Here is a 21,547-nt window from a genome sequence, read left to right as displayed (position 1 = left end):
TACATTCAAAATTACTTATTTCAGATTTTTCTAAGAGATTGATTTACTTAACTGGGGCAGGATTTCTCAGATTTTACTGCATCTTGAAGTCCCCAAGGAAGGATGAAAATCCTACACGCTCAGCCCCAGGCCCAATCCATGACATTCTAATCTCTGGGGTGGGTGCCGAGTCATCATTAGTCTTTTGTATGTTAAGCCATCCCTTCCCTCCAGGAATAAACTGTAAATGAACTGTGTATCTGGAACAGGGCTTCCCTGGGCTACCGAGACAATTTGAGCACACAGTTGCAGATAATTAATGTACTCTTACGTAGAGAAGCAAAACTTAGAAGGATGAGTTACCATTTTTTTAATGCCTAAGATAACTTTATTTTTAGCCTTCCCAACTTTATTAATTTAATTTGATTGTGGAACATAGGGCTACTATTGTCTTCCAAGTCCATTTCTTTATCATTTTGACCATTTGCCTCTGAGAAATTCATGCTGCTCAGAACCTGTGAATATGACTTTTCTTGGAAATAGAGTGTAATGAAGTTAAGAGAAGTTCTTTATTGATTAGGATGGGCCTTAATATTGATGTCCTTAAAAAAGAGAAATTGCATGCATGTGCATACACGCACGCACGCGTGCGCGCGCGCGCACACACACACACACACACACACACACAGAGGAAAACTCCAAGTGAAGAAGGAAAGATAAAATCAGAGATCAGGATGACATGGCTACAAGCCAATAAACATCAAGGATGACCAACAACTCTTGAGAAATTAGGAGACAGGCATGGGACACATTCTTCCTTACACCTTCAGGACTTTTGCCACACCTTGATTTAGGATTCTTGCCTCTTGCTGTGAGAGAAGACAGTCCTGCTGCTTTAGGCTGTGTGGCTGGTACCATTCATTATGTCAGCTCTACGACAACAATGCAACGATTCAGCATCTTCAGCCTCAAAGGATGTTGTCCACAAAGAAGGTTAAAGCCATATTTCTGAAATCATTCCTTTATTTTTCACATACATACAATGAAATATGACTAATTCATGTCCTGTTCAGAGGCTGTTGGAAAGTAATGAATATTAAATATTAAAATTTTCATAGGAAACTCAAGTAAAATTTCTAAAGATAAAAAAATAGACATGCATACTTGTCACTGTGGGGCCTATGAGCCTATGATGGCCAAAAATAATCTTTTTGTGTGTGTGCAGTACTGGGGATTGAACTCGGAACCCTGTGCTTGCCAGGCAGGCACTTATTCTACTGAGCTATCTCCCCAGCCCCCCAGAAATAATCTTATTTTCACCAACAGCACATGTTCCCTGTGGTATTAGAATCTTCACTTCCTGGGAGGAAGGGCTTTCTTTATCTTTGGAGTTGTTGCAGATAAAACTGTGCAGCTGACTCTGATAACAAACTCCCTATGTGTATCTACGGTGAGAACACTGGGCTGAAATCACAAACCAGAAGAGGGCGCTCTGTGAGCAAACAGAAGTTCTAAACATGCAAGGGAGAGGCATGAGAATTGTTTACTAATTGTTAAGGGCTTCAATGTGCTGCCCCAGACCAACATCAAAGGCTCAGCTGTCAGTGCCTCAGAATGTGGCTGTGTTTGCAGATGGGGCTTTTATAGCGCTGACTAAGGTTGGGGTGACCAGTGTCAGGGGTTAAAATAGGGCTGCTGGGGCAGGACTTAACCCTACGTGATTGGTGTTTTTATAAGCAGAGGAGATTAGGACACAGGCACACAAAAAGCAAATGGTGACATAGGGAGCAGATGGCCACCTACAGCCAAGAAAAGGGGCTTTGGAGGAGACTGACCCACTCACACCCAGAGCATGGACCCCCTACGTCCATGAGTGAGAAAGCAGATTTCTGTTGCCTAGAGCTCCCAATCTGTGGTGTCTTGCTCGGGCAGCCCTACTCAGGAACCAGGAACCAGACGCAGCTTATCGGTAGGATGGAGACTTTGAGCTCAGCAGCCCAAGGCACCCGTTTATACACTCTGTAAACACGCACAGAAGGATGTTGGAGGCTACACCCCAAGCACTGGCATTTTTTAATCTCTGGATGGAAGGATTATGGGTGGGGTTTCTTTGTACTTCTCTGTTGTGTTTGAGTTTTAAAAGTAATTTGTGTGTTGTTTGAGCAACGGTAAATTTTAAAAATCGGTCCTAAAAGAAAAAAAGGAGAAGCACCTTCCCTCCGAGGCAGGGACCAGCTAGCTGAAGCGAGCTCTTTCTCCTCTCAGTGTGGAATACGACATCAGCAGAAAACCTGGCACCTGAACGGCAAACAATAAAGACCAACTCTGGCCCGACCAGGCGCTTCCAGCTCCTGGCAAAAGGGCGCAGTGTTTCACGCGGTGTTAGTTACCAAGGTGCTGCCGCTCACCAAGTCACGCTGGTCTCCTTAGTACTCCCCCCGCCCCCTTGTATAAAGGACCCCAGAGGCTCTTGAACGCAAAGTGCAGACAGGAGCGCGGGAATCCGCGCAGATGGACTTCTTGCTGGTATGTGGAGCACCTGCGTTGTTTAAGGAGAAAGGTCAGTCATAAACCTTGTTTCCTCCAGAGGAAAATGTTCGGTCTTCTGAGGGCCGTATGAGGAGCTGGCTGAGTCTGCTATTAATTTGCTCTTCTCTTCTGTGATGAAGAGAACGACAGCTGTGAGCGCCGTGGGAAGGGTTTGGAGGCTGTTGGAGCTCTCCCGGCTCTCCCTGCTCTGCGGCCCACCCCGCTCCGCTGGAGGACAGGAGCTGGGACCAGGAGGGACAGCCCGCCTCTTCCCCGTGCACGTCAGATGGGAGAGGCGAGCCGCGAATCCCCTGGCCCGGCCCCTGCACTGAGCTCCTCACTGTCAACCCTGAAGGAGAACAAGGCGAGCAAAACGTTCACAGACCTGCGCAGACACTCGGGCGCCCACAGCCACCCCTTCGTCTCTGGCTGCAAAGCCTTGGAGCCAAGACTTAGACCCCGAGGAAGTCACCGGCCGGAGCCCCAAGGGCTTCTCAGCCTTCGTTTGAAAGAAAATTTTAGAGAGCATTGGGCTTTCATCCAGAGCCTTTGCACTAAACTACGTGTCCAGTGAAACTACCCAAGCTGAGCTTGAATTTGTAATTCTCTTGCCTCTGTCTCCGAGTGCTGGAGTTACAGATTTGCCCCACTATCCCCGCTGGGACCCCTCCAGGGAGGAGGTATTTAAATGGCCAGCCGCAGGGCCACGGCATCCGCGTTGACACGCGCCCCCTGGCTCCTGCGGTTCACCAAGGTTAAGTTTACTGCCCACTCCACTCCATTCGCTCTGCCTTGCCACAGAATCCTCAAATGCCACTTGAAGGCATGCTGGGGCTGATGTAGTCGCTGCACCTGTGAGCAGTGTCCCCCTGTGGGGAAGAGCAGGTGGGTCACCGGCAGGGGCCCTTCACCCTTTCTCAGCTGCATCGCTTTCCTGGGTTTGAGAGGGCCCCACACCTTGGAGCAGAGCTGGCAGACATGCCGTCTGGGACACTGCCTGGGAGCCACATTGCCCCCCATGCTGGAATGTACTGGCTGCATGTGGTTCTGGCCTGGCCCTCAAGCCATTCATTTAGGTGCATTCGGGTGGCAGTGAGCTGCCAGGGGCTGGCAGACACTGGGTGTCCAGTGTGAGTGGAAGGGATTGGCTTCTGGGGATTCCGCGGTGAGTCACTGGTGGCTCGCAGTCTCTCCCCACCCCCTAGGTAGCCTGAAGCCTAAGGAGACACTGTGGCGCACGAACTGTAGCCAGGCGGAGCTTGGGGGACAATCTCGTGCTTAGTGATGGCCCCTGATTTTGCACTGTGGAGTTAAATATGCCAGATGAGTCTGCCAAACTGTGTGATTAAGGACACAGAGGGCAGGGGTATGTACTTGCTTATTTACAGGCTGACCAGTATACAGGTTTAAGTGCTGGTCTTTGCAATGAGCTACATCATCTCACTCAATTCCTGGCCATTCCTAAACTGCCCGGATTAGGCTCAAATTTCAGTCCTCTTGCCTCAGGCTCAGAGTGCTGGGATTACAGGTTTGCCCCATCATGCCTGGTAGAGGGCCAGCTTGCCAAGTAAAATAGTTGCAAAAGTTTGTGTCCTGGAGTGGAGACTTAGGGACTAGGGAAATGGCCAGGCAAGGTCACCACTGACCAGAGGTCCGTGAAGGGTGGGACTTGGCACCCACCACATGGACAAATTTGATCCCAGATTGCTCCAGCACCCACTACAGGGCCTCTTGTGCTGATTCAGGGGCCAGAGGTGTGGCTCTGTGTGCCTCAGATCTAGGAGCCCCTGGGGTGCACTGTGCTCCGAGCTGAGCTCACTCTGTGGCCAGCAGACAGTTATTCAGCTTGTTCTATTCACAGTAGTGTCCTGGGCAGGAAACCACCTGTCCAGCAACAACCAATAGTCTTAGGATTCGGCCAGTCTTTCCAAGTGAATTTGACTTCCTCTGGGTGGGAACTTATAAAAAAAAATGCAAAAGCTCTGGTCATCAAAGGTTCTACACTCTGAGGTACAGGATCTCAGGATAAATCCTGAGGGCATTTCACTGACCTTCTCAGACCAAAAAGCTACAACTCTTGTTGCACAGGTCCTGCTTTACCTTGGTCTTAACCATCCAGCAGAAAAGTATGAAGATGAAATATAGGAAGTAAAGCCATGTTGTTATGTTGAGCTGTGGAGGACTCAGGTCAATAATTTCTGACATTGCCCGTTAAACAGAAGACCCAATGGTATTATGGGCTACTGGACTCTTTTAGAATATTTTGCTGAGTCTACACACCTATAATATTCAACAACGGAACTTAAAAAAATTGGGGTATAACTATGAATGTCCATTTTGTATCTGTGTATTCAAAGTGGTTGGGATATATAGTTGCATTCTCTTAATGAATAGAATGATTTTTTCTAATGGTGTTTGTAAGTAGGATCACAAGTCTGCATCTTGTACAGCAATTAACCACTAAGAAGAATATATGCAGTGTATTATTTGTTGAAACTGTACTTTTGATTTGATTTGAAACTGTCTCATTGCTAAATGTTTATCAATAAAACTTTGAAAAGAAAAAAAAAAAGCTCTGGTCATGCTCTTCTCCTTCTTGTGTTTTGGAACAAGGCAAGTTTGGGGGCCTTTGCACACTGGGAACTTGTTGCCTCTGTTTCTTACATGCCTAGCACTTTCTTGCAACCTCTTCAGAAGCCTTCCTGACTGCTCAATGCCAGATCTATTACTGTCACTATTCCTAGCTTAACTCTTGTGAACATAAATTTCTGTTGCCTACCTGCAAGGGAGTCTGGGAAATGTAGTCCCCACACATGCAGTCATAAATTCAACTAAAACAAAAGGGGCGAGAAGCCTAAAGGAAGGATAACACCACACTAAACTAGAGACAATAATGAGAACAGCACAAAGATAGGTTTTGTAGGATGGAAAAGAGGCCTGGGCTGAAAGCAGAGAAAGCAGACTTGGCCAGTTCTTGGTTGAGTAGTACGATGAAGGTGTAGCAACTCAAGGAAGAGCATGTGCAAGCAAGAACTGGAAGATGCTCAGGAAAAGACAGTGGCATAAAGAGGGGGCAGTGAACTGTGGTCCATGTGGCCTGCTTTTGTACGTACTTCAGAACCAAGCCAAGTCCACTGACTTACATAGTGCCTACTGGCTCCTCCTAAGTTACCAGGGAACTAGACACAGAACTGTGGCCCAGAAAGTCTTGACACATGAGCTGTCCACCCTTTGGAGGGCAGAGTGACCCCTGGATGAAGGCATGCTGGCGGGAATGGCCTGTCTGAGCTCCCGCAACTACAGTGCAGCAGCAGGGACCCAGAGGAGGCTGGGAAGCCCTGAGCATGATGGGATCACCCGGGAAGAAAGGGCTGAGGGAGCAGGAGATGGGCCCGGGAAGGATGCTGAGGGACAGAGCCAAGCCCAGCGCAACACAGGAGAGGTTGCCTGGAACAGAACTCTGTGCAGAGGCACCGGCTGACAGCCACGTCATCTTCAGAGTGGATGGATGGACTCCAGCTCACAGCAGCTGAGGAACCGATGGAGGTCAGAAAGCAGAGGCTGGAGGAGTGCTGGGAATTCTTTCAAGGAAATTATTTCTAAGGGAGTGAGGGAAAGAAGGAATGTGCTGCACTAAAGAGAGAGGGTGCTCTGAGGGCGGAGAAAAGATGAGACCTTTAAGGTCACCTCCTCAATCTGCATGTTGGACACCAGGAGACACTGCACAATAGAGGTCCCCACAGGGAGGCTACAGAGCAGTAAACCCAGCTGGTGTTTTCAAATATAGGATACAAAAGCTAAGTTTAAAACACAAATGCAGGGATGATTTCTTCCTAAAGAATTAGACACAACACGTTTAATTTGTCCAAATTGCAAGCCTTTCCTATGGCATTTTACAGAAGCTGAAGTCTGGATTTTATCTGCTTAGGAGCGTAGCGCACAGTTTGCCTGTGGGGGCGCTGGAGGGTGCGCAGCGCGAGTAACGCAACTTGGGCTGTTCCCTAAGAAAGGGCGAGCTTACAGCTGGAAAACTGAGGACTCAAAGACAGCTGACTTAGACAACAGAAAGCGAGGGCCTACTTCCGGGCGGGTGGGCGCGGGACAAATGGAGCTCCAGCCGCATTTCAGCACCTGGAGCTTGGGGGTCTTCAGTCTGTTCAAGGAAGTAGTAACACACGCAACACATGATTGCCAAGCGCCTGTCCACTGACACGGATCAGGACTGAGATCCGAACATGAGAAGAAGCTCACTTTGGGTTGACCAGCTTTTCATGCTCATCACTTTTGGAAATAACAAAATACAACCTGAATAATCCAAATAAATACATACTGACTTGCGCTTTAATAGGACCAAACCCAAAGGCCTCCTTCACGCTGGATACAAATCTAAGAACCACGACAGAATCTTCTTGTATTTCCTTGTCCTGCAACCAGATGACACTGTAGTTGATGCCCAGCTTTTGAATGAAAAAATTTCCATAAAGAGTACACTGAAATTGGCATCTTTTATCATCTTTTAACATAACTGAGCAACACTTCCTTCTCTCAAGATATTCCGTCCCTCTCTCTCTTGCTTGGGATTTGGTGGAGAAGTCAAGCAGATCTTTGTGGTTGCTTTTTCATTTGATTTCTAAACATTGAAACAAACTACTGACAAAGAAGGTGACAATCTGAGTGGAAAGATATGCCTCACACGCTTTTAGTGAAAAGGGATTATTTCCAAAAGCACCAAAAAAATCAACATTAGCCTGATAGTAAGCTCATTTAGAAGACTACTCATTTGTTTAAAAAACTCTTCCTGGGTAAAAGATATACACAATTTTCTATACAAAAAATACATCTTTTCTGTAAACTGGTATGTGTTTAGCACACTCCATGGGGGAAGCGAGTTAGAGACTCAGCTACCTCATCTGGTGAGCTATTAGAGAAACATGTCGGGTGGGAAGAAACACCCATATATTGTAGTGTCTACACAGAAATTCACTGTAAAAAAAAGCACAAAATAAAAATAAACAACAGAGGGGAGAACTATGCTTAAGTAGTGATGGACACATGGACTATAAATGCAATTGTGTTCACTCCTAACCAGGAACCACCCAGAAACCAGTGGCACCACGCCCTGGAGGCTGCCCGAGTGCGTGTTGCCCCCGAAGTTCTTCCTGGGCTGGGGAAATTCTCATCGGCCCGGACGCCATGAGAAGTCTGTGATTCTCTCCACGGTGGGAGTCCTGAGGCTGAAAGGAACATCAGACAAAATTTTAGAAACTGGCTTTGCATTAGTAAGGAAATCAGGAAGGCATAATCTTGAAAGGTTCCTACCAGAAGCACAAGTGCTACAGAAAGGACAAACATCTTTAAGAGGAGGCCACCTGCAGTAGCTTTATTTGTATCATCTAATTATGGGTTTTGTTTTCTTTCTTTTTTTATGTATTTGGAATAGGGTCTCACTATGCAGCTCATACTCACAGTGATCCTCCTGTTTTCAGCCTCCCAAGCACTGGGATTGGGTCGGCCAAATGGCTCAGCAGATTAAAGCGCCTGCTTAGGCAGATAGAGAGGCTGGGGGTTTGATCCCTGGCCTGCCATGCTGGGCCCTGCCCCAGGGTGCTGAGACAGTGAGGTGATCGAGATTGGGTGTGGTGGTGAGAGCCTGTAATCTCAGCACTTGGGAGGCTATAAACAGGAGGATCACTCGAGTCCGGTCTATGTAGTGAGATCCTGTAGACCCTGTACAAAAATACAAAAACAGTGCTATTCAAGCCCTGGGATTACAGGCATGCGCCGCCATGCCCAGACTCCATTGCTGGCTCAGCATGCCAGGGGGCGTGGCTGGCATGGCATGGGGTACCAGGGATTGAACCCTGGCCCCTACTGCTTACCTAAGTAATTGCTTAGTCTGCTGAGCTATAACACTTACCCTAAAACAATGTTTTAAAATATAAAATTTCCCCTAAATTTTTAAGCTCATAATATTCAAGATACATAGATAACCAGTACCCTGTTTTTTATAACTCAGTCATGTAAGTATAGTCATTATATATGTGTAAAATCATACTGTACAAGGAATACATTAACCTAGAATTTCCACTTGCTAGAAGTAGCTACATTCTAATACTAAAAGCTATGATTCTATAAATGGTTTTACATGCAAGCATGAAACTTACCTCAAGCCATTTTGACATCAGCTATCAGTAGATGCACTAGAAAACAAAAACACAGAAAGGTAATGCTTCCGGGGGCTGTGGACGGCCTCAGCAGTCAGAGGACTAAAGGCAGCAGGTAAATGCAGACAGCACCTCTGCACATTCATAGGAAAAAAATCTTGTCAGTAAAACTAGTTCTTGCAGCTTCGTTCGTATTGCTTTTAGGAGAACGAGGATTCCAGAGATGCGCACTGTGACGTGTGGAACTGTGTATGGTCACAGTCTAAGGTTATAAATGGAAAAAGGCACTAAAGCTAAGTGTCCAACGCCTAGACTAGCAGGAGCCAGACCGCAGCAGCAGGTGGAGAATGGGCCTGCGCCGCTTTCTAAAGTCTGCTGCTAGGACCAGGGCGCAGAAGCAGCTGGAAGCGCTCCAGGGACCTCGTCACGCAGCGTGTGCGCAGGTTGAGACCGGACTGCGCATGTTCGCAAAGTGGTGCTCTGGCTAAGGATCAACAGCAGCTCTGCTGTCCCCCAAAGCTCCCGTGCAATCGTGGCCTTGGCAGCCAAGGCCCGTGGCCGGTGGGGGTTCTGGCAGGGAAGTGTGAAGCGTCGGCTTTGGCACAGTTCCCCAACCACGACTTGGAGTGGACCTCAGCCCCTTGAGCCTGAGGCTGCCCTGCAGCAGCGCCCTGCCGGGAGACCTGAGGGCAGGGACGCTGAGCGCCCAGGACACCCAAGCTGCTGCAGGGCAGGCGATCCTCTGAAGGGATTTGGTAGTGGGAAAATAATCACTCATGCGTGGTGCCGTGAGCCTCCTCTCTCTCCCTCAAGCTCTTAGTAAAGACACTTTTCCAAAGGGACTGAGGGGCTGTGAGTGTAGGGTGCAGGATGCACGGCTCCGTATCCTACTCCAGCCCAAAGTGCTGTGAGGACAGCAGGGCTCACGTCACCTCCAAAGAACAACTGCACCTGCCTTCTAAGGCAGGGCACAGACACACAGCTGCGCCCCTGGATCTTCTGCTGCCTAGCCATGCTTCTCCTGGGGGCTTCCGTACAATCTGCCCCAACCCCCTCCTGGAAAAGGGGGTGCTTTGGAGAACCAAAAGCCAGGAAACAAGCAACATAAACCAACCCAAGCAACTGAAACCAATTCTTCAAACTTCTGATGTGACAGGGACCGGGAGCCCTCGGAATGGGGCCTACTTCTTCAGGCCATGGGATGCTAAAGGGGGCTGAGACATGACAACCATGATGTGTTTCTCCCAGAGCAGATGCCACACACTGGTGGGAGCCTTTGTTGAGCGAGGTTGGTTCTCACTCTTGAGGTCTCCATCACCATGCACTCTGGGGAACCTGAACCCCGGTGGTGGCCAGAGGACGCATCTGTTGAGTCACTGAGGCACTTTGCCTTTAGGTAAAAAGAAACCTCACCCCCACTCCACCCGAAGCCTGGAGCATCATGCAGGCCAGGGGCTCCCGGAACTTTTTACTGAATCCATGTGGCCAGAGCATGCACTGAGAGGGGCCTGTCATTCCTTTCGTGTTCCCTGGGATCCACCTGCTCCCTCCTGCTGCAGGAGTTCTCCATCAAGGACCCAGGCTTTGGAAGGTCCGTCTGGACTTCTGCTTTCTTGCACAACTGCGGGCCTCCTAGACATCAGGTACCTGGACTTCACCTCAGCAGTGCTGAAGACACCCTACAGCACCCTCCCACCCACACCTGTCCCTCTCTTCAGTGTCCTCCAAGAAGCCTCAATTGTAAAGGCAATCTGAAAACTTGTAACTGGATATTGGATTCAAGGACTGTCCAAAACAGAGCATGCAGGTCCTATCATTAGAAAACAACAAAGCCCGGCCAGCCTGGGCATTCCAGCACCAGCTGCAGACCTCAGGACAAATGTAACTCAGCCGGGCGGTGCATCTCGTTAGCTCGTTCCGAGAACTTATCACCCAGAATCAGCCCTGGCTCAGTCTTAGACAATGATTAGTTCTGCTCACCCCAGCCCTGACATCCCTCTTATATGACAGTAACCCTTTGATTAACTTGCTTGAAATAAATCTGCTTAGCAACATACGACAAGACAATGCCTAACGATTGCAGAAAATCCTGTTGTCTGCCTTTTGTACTTCCTGCTAACCACCTATACAGGGGACTGTTTAGCCCCAAGACGGGGCTGGGGATTTGGAGCTCAGATTCCCTCTAGTCCACTAGCATAGATAAAGCTGTTTGCCTTCTAAGTTTCCCTGGTGCTGCTGTCTTCTGATATAGCCCTCCTTGATTCATAACACAGTGACATTTCTTGCTATGCCATCTAGAGACTTCACTGCTAGGGACAAGCATTGGAAGCCAGTTCAGGCAAGTCCTACGAGAACTTGGAGACCACACAGGCACTGGAGAGCCCTTGCATCTTCAAAATTTCAGTCCATAAATCAAAGTCATCCTGCAGTTGTGCCACCTCATGACAAGGTAGGTCAGTACATGACGTAGGCCGTGGTATTACCGACTCCCTGGAGCGGCTTGTCCCGGGTCAGTCTCACAACACAGCACTCCAGCAGCCATGTCTAGTGTCCTGCGAGAAGCGAGGGAGAGGAGGCCCATTGGCCATCCAGAGCACCATCGTCTCTGTTTTTGACTATCGCCATTTCTGTTGTAGGATGAACGTTTGTGGTCCTCTCAAATTCATAAACTGAGGTCCTTAGCACCCAGATGATGGTGGTAGGAGGTAGGGACCTTGGGGAGGTGACTGAGAGCTGGCTTGGTGCTTCCACCATGAGAGGACATGGTGGGCAGGAGCTTCCATGAGAAAGACAGCCCTCACCAGACACCGAACCCGACGGCATGATGACTGTCACTTCCTCACCTCCAGAAATGCGAGAAAGTAATTTCTGTCACTTACCAGCCATCGAGTTTATACTATTTTGTTATAGCAGCCCAAGACAGTAAGACAATGTCATATTTCCTAAATGTCTCATTGAGAGTAGTTCTCAACTGCTTCTAATGCTCAAGTTGCAAGTTCGGAAAAATCTTTTATTCTTCTGAAAAGACAAAATGTCGTTATCTTTCTGGTTCTGTTTCTTTCACTTGAGAAAGATACGACATCAGCTGTTACTAACCAACCCTGCCTAAGATGCACCCCCCTGAGACTCTACTAAAAACCCCTGGGGGAGCCCAAACTTCAAGGTTTCCACTTTGACTATTCTGGTGACCATGCAGAATGTGAGACTTTTAGGACAAAGTGATCACCCTAGTACTGATGCTGGACTCACAGCTTTGCACCTGCTTGAGATGTCCCTGGGGGAAGGGATGTCAAAGGACACTAGGACCATGGGGAGGACAGGGGGAGGACCACACAGTCCAAGGAAGATGGCTTCTTGCTGGGCTCTGGACCTCCTGTTTCCACCTCATCTCAATGGATAGGTTCCTGGTTGACACATATTTCTCGAGTTCTGGTGGAGCCCTGGAGGAAGACACCTGACAGGTAATATTCAGAATTACCTGGTAAAGATCCAGAACCACAGAAAGCTCTTTGATTTCAGAGAGTGTAAATTCATAAAGAGTTTGGTCAAAAGGTTGGAGCTCTTTTTCTGTTTGATTATAGTTAATTTACTGGAAGGAAACAGGGAAAGGAAGAAGGGAGGAAAAAAGGGGTAGGTGTGGAAAACTAGAAGTACCTAAGTTTATTTAATGCAGAAATGCTAAATCAAAGATGTGCATGCATTTAATCCGTGATGATTTAGGTGAGCCTTACACAGCATTGTAAGATGCAAGCAATTGTTGTACAATTCCCTTACAAAGAAATCCATTAAAAATGCAAACACAGGGCATCACGCAATGCTAGGTAAGGGGGCTGGAGACAGCCCAAGTGAAAGTCCTGCAGGCAGGGACACGTGGGGGGTCGGCAGCATGCAGAGGGCTCAGGGTCATATGACAGGGGACAAGCAGGTTCGTCACAGGACAGGCATGCATTTCCAGGCTTCAAGTTACCTTGTCATAATGGGGTTGTGCACACCGTATAAATGATCTTTATGATAACCATTATTACCATTTTCCATACTGTAACAAAAATAAATATACCAAAAATAACATGTTACCTCTACGATGAAATGCTTACACCACAGAACACAAAGACAATGTAATGGTCATGAGAAGCACAAGATGGGATGCTAAAGCCGCCAAGGTCTAAGGATATACATGTATTTCACTCCTTTTAGAGAGAATCAAGATGGAAAAGACTACTTTATAGATTAATAAAGTTAACATATAAAATGCTCATTCCTTCATGTTTCTTAAGTACCTTCTATGTGCTGGTTCTCATTTTAAGAGGTGTCATAATTTAACTTGGATATGTCTAGTATTTTTAATGCCAGTAAGATGTTATTCATTTCACTTAAAACTTCATTATATAATAACAGAAGCCTCCCCCATCCCATCTTCAGAGAGTTTTAAAAAAGGCTTACTTTTTCATGGGTAGAATTTCACCACTATAAAATACAAAAGGGGGAAATAGAATTACTTATTTTCTGGTTATTATTCAAGCTCAACAACTGTATCCCCAACATTTTTACTCCAGGACGGATGCTGACAGTGCGCATTCTAGAGAAAAACACGTTGAGAAGATGAGAGACGTGGCAATGAGACACAGAGGCTACCACATACACGGGAGGTGGGCTACAGAGCCAACGGAAAAGTAGCGACAACAGTTATCATAAAGTAAAATGCCAAGTCCCCGAGAGAGTGGAACTGCGAATAAGAAAAAGAAGGCTGGTTAAAAACGCAGAGCAAGCAAGAGAAAGGAAACTGTTACAACAAGCATAAGAAAACCAGTATAAGATATAAACTAACCAGCCAACACACCAAAAAGGAATGACCCACCATTTAAAGAGAAAGCCAAGCTCAGGCTCGTTGGAGCTTATCTTTAGCAGTTCTTGGAAAACAGCACTACTTAGAAAATGGTCCCCCAGCCACCAGGAGAAGAAGACACTGAGCTACTCACTCATCATACACATCCTCGGAGTCCATCCGGCGGTAGTACTTGGCCAGCTTCACGGCAAAGATTATGGCTGGAAGTAATAACACAGTAGCTTGTCCTATGCCAAACCAAAATAAATTCTGGGAGACAAAAAAAAAAAAAAAACCCAGAGAATTAAATGCTTGAAGACAGGATGTGTAAGACAATAGCTATCTGGGGAGAAATTTTTTTTTGTAATTTTTTTACATGAGTTTTTCATTTTGTTCTTTAAACTCATTAGCGGACCTAACACAAACAGCCACTGTGAAACATTGAGTTGCTACATTGAGTTAGAATCCAGTTATTCTCCTGGAAACCTTGGCAGACCCTGTTATTCATTTTCCAGAAGAGTCACTGGGGAAGCCAGGATTCAGTCTGGGAGCCTCCAGAGTAGCTTCTGGCCACACACGCTGTGACTGCCCCTGCTGCCTGGCTGTCTGACCGGGAGTCTGGCAGCTCGACATGTCCAAGCTGATGGCCCGCTTAGAAGGGGTAATCTTTCTGATGGCATCTGTATCTGCACACTTGGGACAGTGGCATCTTTCATTCTGACAAAGACAGAAGCACATACTAGGGTCTCAAGGAATGCGCCATATGTAACCTATTCTGAAGGTTGCCTGTGGTTGAATTCAACCATGTTTGGTCTAAAAAAAAAATGCTAAAAGTATTCTTTATAAAATAGTTGTTGATATTTGTGACTCAAATCTCATACATGAACCCCGACTTACACCCAGGAAATGAAAAATCTGAAGTTTCATTTCATGACACTGGGCCCTGCTCCCATAGAGCAATGGCCAGACAAGGGTAGCTGAGTAGCAGTTCTTCTTTCAAGGGGATCTGGCCCTAGGTTTGGCATAGTCCATGTCACTAATGTGTGCAGGATAATATTCAAATATTTCAAATTTCTTCACCTCCCCAACCAATCAGAGTAGCTTTGTATAGGATACCACCCTGTGGGTCCCCTGGAGGCGGAACATTACAGCCTCCTGCTCAGCCTGCCTTGCACACCTACAACCTCTAGATGCCTGTAGAAGCTCACATCTGATCTCCTGCTTGGGCGAAGCTGCAGCAACACCCCACGCCACCCTGCCAGCTACCACTGTGCAGAATATAGCTGGGCCATACCAGCGGCCACCCGATTGTTCCTGGCTTGGCCCTGATACCTGCTTTCTTCCTGGCTAAGTCTACTTTCGCAACTTGGTGGCCCCTTTCTGACCTCTAATTTCACATAAATGCACTCTTTCTCCCTGTTCTTTGACTAGAAGATCTGTTATATTTCTAATCTTGTTCAGATAGATCGTAGAGTTTTATGGCCTTCTTCTTTTTCTAGAAGCTGCCTTAATCCTCTGGGTCTCCTCCAAGGTATAAAAGAAGCACATTAGCTGGCCTGTGATTTATTTTGTTGCTGAAGTTGATGCCCAGCGCTTTTCCTCATTCTTTCAGCCACCTGCTATAAAGTCCTGGGGCTCTCACGACAGCCCCACTCAGGTGAGGAAGCTCCGAAAACTTCAGTTGTTTTTCAAAGTCGGAGTTCAGAGAGCAGAGAAGTGGAGCTTGAATTTAGAGTGTGTTACAAAATCTGGGGAAGTTCGGGGGGGAGGGGACAGGGTGGAGGGACGGCGAGAGACAGAAGAGGAGAGCGAGCCCTGCGGAGGCCTGGCGGGAGGACAGGGAAGAAATGAAAGGAAACAAGGACGTGGGTGCATAGGGAGAAAGGGGGGCAACAGCCGCAAGTGAGGCGCGATGGTGGGCAGCCCGGCAGGGGGAGCTAGAGTAGCCCACTAAGGGAGCGGGCCTTTATACTGAAGCTGTGGGAAGCCACTGAGACACTAGGGGGAGCTAGTGAGGAAAGACTTGTACTAATAGTGTTTGGACAGGATATCATGTCTGCATCTTGTACTATGACTAACCACTATGAGGACAACAATATGCAATGTATTAATTATTGAAACTGTCCTGCTAATCGATTGTGAAACTGTCTCATTACTATTTGTTTCTCAATAAAATTAAAAACAACAACAACAAACCCACAACGAACAGAGCCAAGGAATAAACCCGGTGCACTGAACTCCATCACTGAGGTCTCACGTAGCAGAACCCTTTGAGATAGCAAAGCAGGAGCTGCAGTGCTCTGGGGTTGTGTGGCTAGTTCCGTTTGGAATCCCGGAGCACTAGCCATCGGCCCAGCAGCGACCTCCTTTCTATGATTCCTGATGAACAGGGCCATTGTTCTGACTTCTGTAATGCAGTTTAGTAACGAGCAAAGGTATGCAAGTAGGACTTTCAAATCTCCATTAGTAGCAGTACTAACTCACTGATCTAGATTTTAGGGTTTGAATTCTAGAACTATACCCAGTCCAAGCAAAAACCTCATGCGATAGCAGGCTCATTACACCCTGCAAGGGGGTCAAAGATGGTGGATTTATTATGCCTGCTTTGGAAAGATGAAATCTTACCAGCGGGTGGACAATGTAGCCACACAGAACGACATTAATGACAGAATCCAGGGCGGTGGTCACGGGCTTGCAGGACCCCATCTCCTCAGTGATCTATGGGATAAGAAGCAAAGGCAAATTTTCATTGGGTCACACTCTGAAAACTCCATGAAAACTTGGCATCTCACTTGCGTTGGACCTGCATTCCCGAAAGGACCCCCATTCCTCTAAGACACTGAGCTGGCGTCTGACGTGTATGGACCAGGCTTGCAGGGCTGAGGAACACGCTCCCAACGAGCCGCACTTTCCAGTCTTATTCATTTGTTTCTCGGAACCCAACAACCCATCCAATAGGACAGCTGAGAAGACTAGACCGTGCGCATGTGCAGCACAGGCTTGTAGTCCAGATCTGTTATGGGACCCTTTTGTTATCTGACAAAGGAGGAGAAAAGAAAATGGAAGAACCCGTATGATAGCAGCGAGTGAAGAGATACAAGGGGCTTGAAGGAGGTCACTTCCTTTATGTGCTGGCTTAGCTCTGGAGGGCCTGGTCTCCGTACTTTGAAGTCCTTTCACTTCTGAGCAAATTACCAGGAATTTAATGTTACTTTCTCCAGATTTTACTCTAGAAAATGACTCCTCTACCATGTGGCCCTTTTTTATTCATAAAAGAGGTTTACTACTTACAGCACTCTTGACCCAATGTAGATAACGTTCAAAGTGCCCTAGTATTATTCGCACATACTTCTTAGTTTCCTGGAAAGAAATCAAAGATTAGGTTAGCACATCACTACAGCAAAAGCAGCAGACTTACATTTTCTGGCTATTTAGTCAGAGAAGGGGAACGCGTTTGCTTACTAATTGGCTTATTTTTTGAAAAGAAAACTCACTTCAATGATAATAGAGGAGACACTGTTTGTGATGAAGCTCTGAGCAGAATCCAAAGCGTCAAGGGTCTTGTTCATTTTCTCCTGGAAAACACAACAGCAATTGGAGGGGGATCGGCCAACACCGGGATTCAGTAAACATTTTGCAACTCAGTTCCAGGGCAAGTGTCCCTAGAGATTGATTCCAGGAGCCTCCCTTGGATACCAAAAGCCACAGATGCTCCTGTCCCACGTATAAAATGGCACAGCGTCTGCAAATAACCTGCACACATCATGCCTTCCTCTACACAGCATCCCAAGACTACTATTTTGTTTTTATTTTACACATCTGCTGTACATGATGATTGCATCCACCATGGGGAGTTGGTACATGCACCTAACACACATATTATACATTTTTTTCTTTTTGAGACAGGGTTTCACAGTTCAGGCTGGCTTTGAACTCACAGCGATCCTCCAGCCTCAGCCTCCAAAGTGCTGGGATTACAGGGTCTGATAGAAGCTGAAGTTCCCCACCCTGAGGATGCTGACCACACACATGGCCACATCACTCGCTTTGGTCAAAGTGGCAGTGCCACCAGTTCTGAACGGTGCTTAAGAGCAATGAGCGTTTCCATTCCGTTCATGCCTGAACTCATGTCCTCCACCAGGAGAGCCTGAGGTGGCCCAGGGAGGAGTTGCTCCTTAGGCTGGGGTCCTCCTTAGGCTGGGGTCCTCAAGACAGGTAGAGAAGCCCCTGGTCAGCCCACGAGAGGAGATAAACTCTTGTGCATGAAAGGTTCTGGGATTGACAGTTTGTTACATAGCATGATCTCTGTAAAGGTGCCCAGAATGCCTTCTAGAGCTGCACCCTACACAGCAACACACAGATGTCCCACCTATGGATCTAACAATCTAAAAAGAGCTCTGCATCCACAGTAGTATTTGCAGAAAGAATATAGTAGGAAAACTCATTTTAAAATGAATAGATACCTGAGACTTTTTATCGTGAATGCCTTTTGCATTTACCTACTAAATATTCTTTAGATAAACATTTTTATTGCAAGACCGTAAATAAACAAATAAAGTCGACATCTTTGAACTTGTGTGCATGGTATCTGATAATAAAGCCCACAGCAGGAAAGCAAAATATATGCTGACCGTCAATCCATCGCTCATGCGTTGAAGATTCCTGACATTTTCCTTTAAATTGCTCTAGAGAACAAAGATAACATTTTCAAAATTAGTACACAAAACAGCAAGACTACGCGTCGTGTCGCCCTCCTGGGATACAGCCAGCAAAGCAGACTTTACACAGGGAGGGTTCCCTTCCAGGTAAAGCGTCACACACACGAGTCGTGACATGAGTGGAAGGAAATCGGGAGGCGTACTCGAACGCTCCGTGTGGCAGCACAACACACACAAGGTGCCCAAGAAGCCCCCTTGAGGTAGGTCTGACCAGTGTGGAAGGTACTAAGACACTTTTAAAAACAGGTATGGTTCAGCCAAATGCTTTAGGCCAGCGTGACCTTTATCTATACCAGGCCATTTGAGAACTACTTTTGGCTTTGGAGGCCACAGTCTGTCCCAGCTCCTCTGCTTTGCCTTCAGAAAAAAGAACAGCCACAGATAGTTGTTAAGTAAGTTGAGCATGACTATGTTCCAATAAAACTTTATTTATAAAACTGGCTGCGGACAATTTGGCCCCAGGCTGTAGTGCACAAAAGCCATAGTTTGCCAACCCCTGGTTAGACCATGCGTGAAACAACGTGACTTTTAATGACTAGGTTGCCCTTGCTCCAGAGAGTCCAAGGAACCCTGTCCACTTGAAGAAAATGGTCTAAGGAAAATGCCAAGGCAGCTGAAAATGTCAACAACATTGTGTGGCTGTAAGCAAGGCTAAGCAGAGGATGGTGAGGCCCCCAGGACACACGTTACGCAAATTTAACAGGAGGACTTCGTGACTTCCCCAGCGAATTATGAAGCCAGCAAGCAAACAAGACAGGCCATGATGACTAGACCCAGAGAATGCATTGGGGACTGAGCAGACACAAAATATGCTTCCAAACCTGAGCACTGACCCAGGGGCCCAATCCGCCCACAGGCCGCCCCTGGCCCCACATACATACATAGCAATTTGTCACTTTTCCGAGTCTCTCGGAGACCAGCAGCCCTTCATCACTGTGAGCCAGGGAATGGCAATGTAGGCATCATTTCTGCAATTTTTACTCTTAATTTTTTAAATTTTATTTTTAGGTGAGGAAACTGAGGAGCTGCAGTCCTCCGGAGAGGCAGAAACAGAAAGTGAACAGAGGGTGGCCAGACTCTACTCTTGTTTCTGGGCTGCAAACTACCTACTGCCTTCAAGAAGGAAGTGAGAGGACCGGCAAGGCCAGTACGGGAAAGAGGAGGAACAGGGTGGCCTCAGCGGCAAGCAGCAGAGTTATGTGGATGCTAGATGCAGGAAGAAAAGCACTTAGCCACACCTTCACATATTTCTAGGCAGATTTTGTTTGTTTTCTTTTTGGTACTGGGAATTGAACTCAGGACCTTGCACTTGCCTGCAGGCACTTGTGCCACTGAGCTATATCCCCAGGTCTTCCAGACAGATTTTGGAGAAAAAGGATTGGACAATAGTGATACTGAGACAAAACAAAGTCAGCAGCACCATACTACATGCAGGGTTCAGGAGATCTAGGAGCGGCCTTAGCCATCAGAGCAAGGGGACAGAGCAGGCACCCACTGCAACTCTCTGCTGTCACTCCTGGGGAAGGGGGAGCAAGGAAGTGGAGGGCTGGCGCCTATTGTGGCTCTGTGTTCTTCAGAGCTGAGGCTGAGGCCCTGGAAGGGACCTGTGCGATGTAAGCAGGTGCCCTGAGACCAAATGGAAGGCAACCGGGAACCAGCAGCTCAGCCCCGGCCCCAGGGAATTATCAGCTTGGCGACTGTTACCAGTGACTGTTCCATGGGAATGACTTGTTCATTGTGAATTTTTCTAGTAGCCTGTGCCTGGGCTTGGAGGCCATGCTTCAGATTTCCTGCAGGCTATAAAGAGCAAAAAACAAATAAAGATGGAAACAAATAAAGATGACATGATCTCTGTGGTCCCCGAAGCCCGCACTCAGCGTGAAGAGGGGCCCCAGCTCCTAGAACGATACCCTCCCAAATCGGAAACTGAGACTGCAGGTAGTCAGGGGCTGGCCACAGGGGCCTTTGCCAAGACACCCCACTCTGAATCTCAGATCCAGGGCCTCTCAGCCCACCTCTCCCTCAGGAGCCCTTCCTAAGCCCCCAGCACCATGTACTGTCTTTCTCTGCCACACCATGGTAGCCACTATGGGTTTCCCTGTGTCCTAGAGGAGAAAATCATGGTTCAGCCAAGAGCTGTTTATGTAATCCATACCTGATGTTTAGTTCATCAATGACAACAGTCCTACAGGAAAGGAATGGGTACCCCCATTTTATACACAGGGAAACAAAGACACAGAGTGGCAAAATATCTTGCTCAATCTCCCACTGTTGTAAAGAGGCTGAGCGCAAACCCAAGTCTTCCTCCAGAGCCCAGGGTTCTCATTTCTAGTTTGCTGCTTCTTGGAGGAGACCAGTTAAGGTCATGTAGTCAACACCCAGCAGAGGAGGTGATGAAGTGGAAGGCTGTGGCATCTAAAGGTGCCTCTGCCCACCATTATCCACTTAATACCCACAATGCAAAGCACTGTATGGAGTTTTCCTCCCCAACTCTCAATTTCTAGTCCCTATACTTTAAGAAAAATGGTGTGCATGCATGTGTGTGTGTGTGCACATGAGCGTGCACGCACATGCATTCTTGTGTGGGTAATAAGGCAGCGTGACCATGGCTACCAGTAACAACTGTTAACCCACATCAGTTGGGCCTTGTTCAAAAAGGTTAAACTCATACAAAAGGAAAACTTCAGTTGCCTCCCTCACACCAGTACTGACATGTGACCTTTAACGGGACTATTTGAACTCACCAAAGGTTTTATTTTTTCTTCCAGGTCATCTGCAAATGATAAAAGATCCACTTCAACAGGGCTTTTTTCAGTCTACAAAAGAGGTAAACAAAAATAATGTTATGGATATGGGTTTTTTAAACATTAACAACATCTAATAGGCAACAGATTGAACAAGGGTCAGTAATTATAGAGAAATAAAATAAGGCTAGAAACGCATGTAAGTGATAACATTCTTATTTATACATACCATTCACCATTTTTATTCATACACACCATTATATGGCTACATAATAGTTCTACAGACTGAGTTTCATTGTGAGATTTTCATGCATATAACATCCTTTGACCTGTCCCTATCCTCCATGACCGTTACGAGCCTCCCTTACCTCTCCCCACTGCTGTCCTCCTCTCTAATGGTCTCCCTTCTACTTTATGCATATCACTGTTATATCCAACTGCAAAAAGAATGAAGTGCTGCCACATACATAATGTGTAAGACCCTCAGCAGTAGGCTAAGGGAAGGAAGCCAGACACACAAGGTCACATAGTGTATATTCTTTTTACATGAAATATACAGAACAGGTACGTCCATAGAAATCCAAAAAAAAA

The 21,547-nt window shown here is 47.0% G+C and overlaps 1 protein-coding gene across 7 annotated transcripts in view; it reads right to left on the bottom strand.

Moving 5' to 3' along the window:
• Positions 1–6,831: 6,831 nt before the first annotated feature.
• Prom1 (prominin 1) overlaps positions 6,832–21,547 on the bottom strand; it is a 142,517-nt gene continuing 127,801 nt past the window's right edge. For 5 of the 7 annotated variants that reach the window (XM_023699547.1, XM_023699551.1, XM_023699537.1 and 2 more), the window contains exons 17-27: positions 20,957–21,028; positions 19,917–20,009; positions 18,126–18,179; positions 16,989–17,069; positions 16,786–16,854; positions 16,120–16,212; positions 13,649–13,764; positions 13,113–13,136; positions 12,640–12,708; positions 8,673–8,708; positions 6,832–7,742 (exon numbers count right to left, since the gene is read on the bottom strand). In XM_023699547.1, coding sequence (XP_023555315.1) covers positions 8,690–8,708; positions 12,640–12,708; positions 13,113–13,136; positions 13,649–13,764; positions 16,120–16,212; positions 16,786–16,854; positions 16,989–17,069; positions 18,126–18,179; positions 19,917–20,009; positions 20,957–21,028 — 690 coding nt within the window. In that variant the 3' untranslated portion in view covers positions 6,832–7,742; positions 8,673–8,689. The remainder of the gene's footprint in view (positions 7,743–8,672; positions 8,709–12,639; positions 12,709–13,112; positions 13,137–13,648; positions 13,765–16,119; positions 16,213–16,785; positions 16,855–16,988; positions 17,070–18,125; positions 18,180–19,916; positions 20,010–20,956; positions 21,029–21,547) is intronic. The other 2 variants (XM_023699565.1, XM_023699567.1) reach the window with 2 other exon arrangements.

The sequence above is a fragment of the Octodon degus genome, unplaced genomic scaffold (assembly GCF_000260255.1).
Source record: "Octodon degus isolate 3935 unplaced genomic scaffold, OctDeg1.0 scaffold00006, whole genome shotgun sequence".
Classification (NCBI taxonomy): Eukaryota; Metazoa; Chordata; class Mammalia; order Rodentia; family Octodontidae; genus Octodon; species Octodon degus.
Note: the sequence above shows the minus strand (reverse complement) of the source record. Positions and strands in the feature narration are given on the sequence as shown.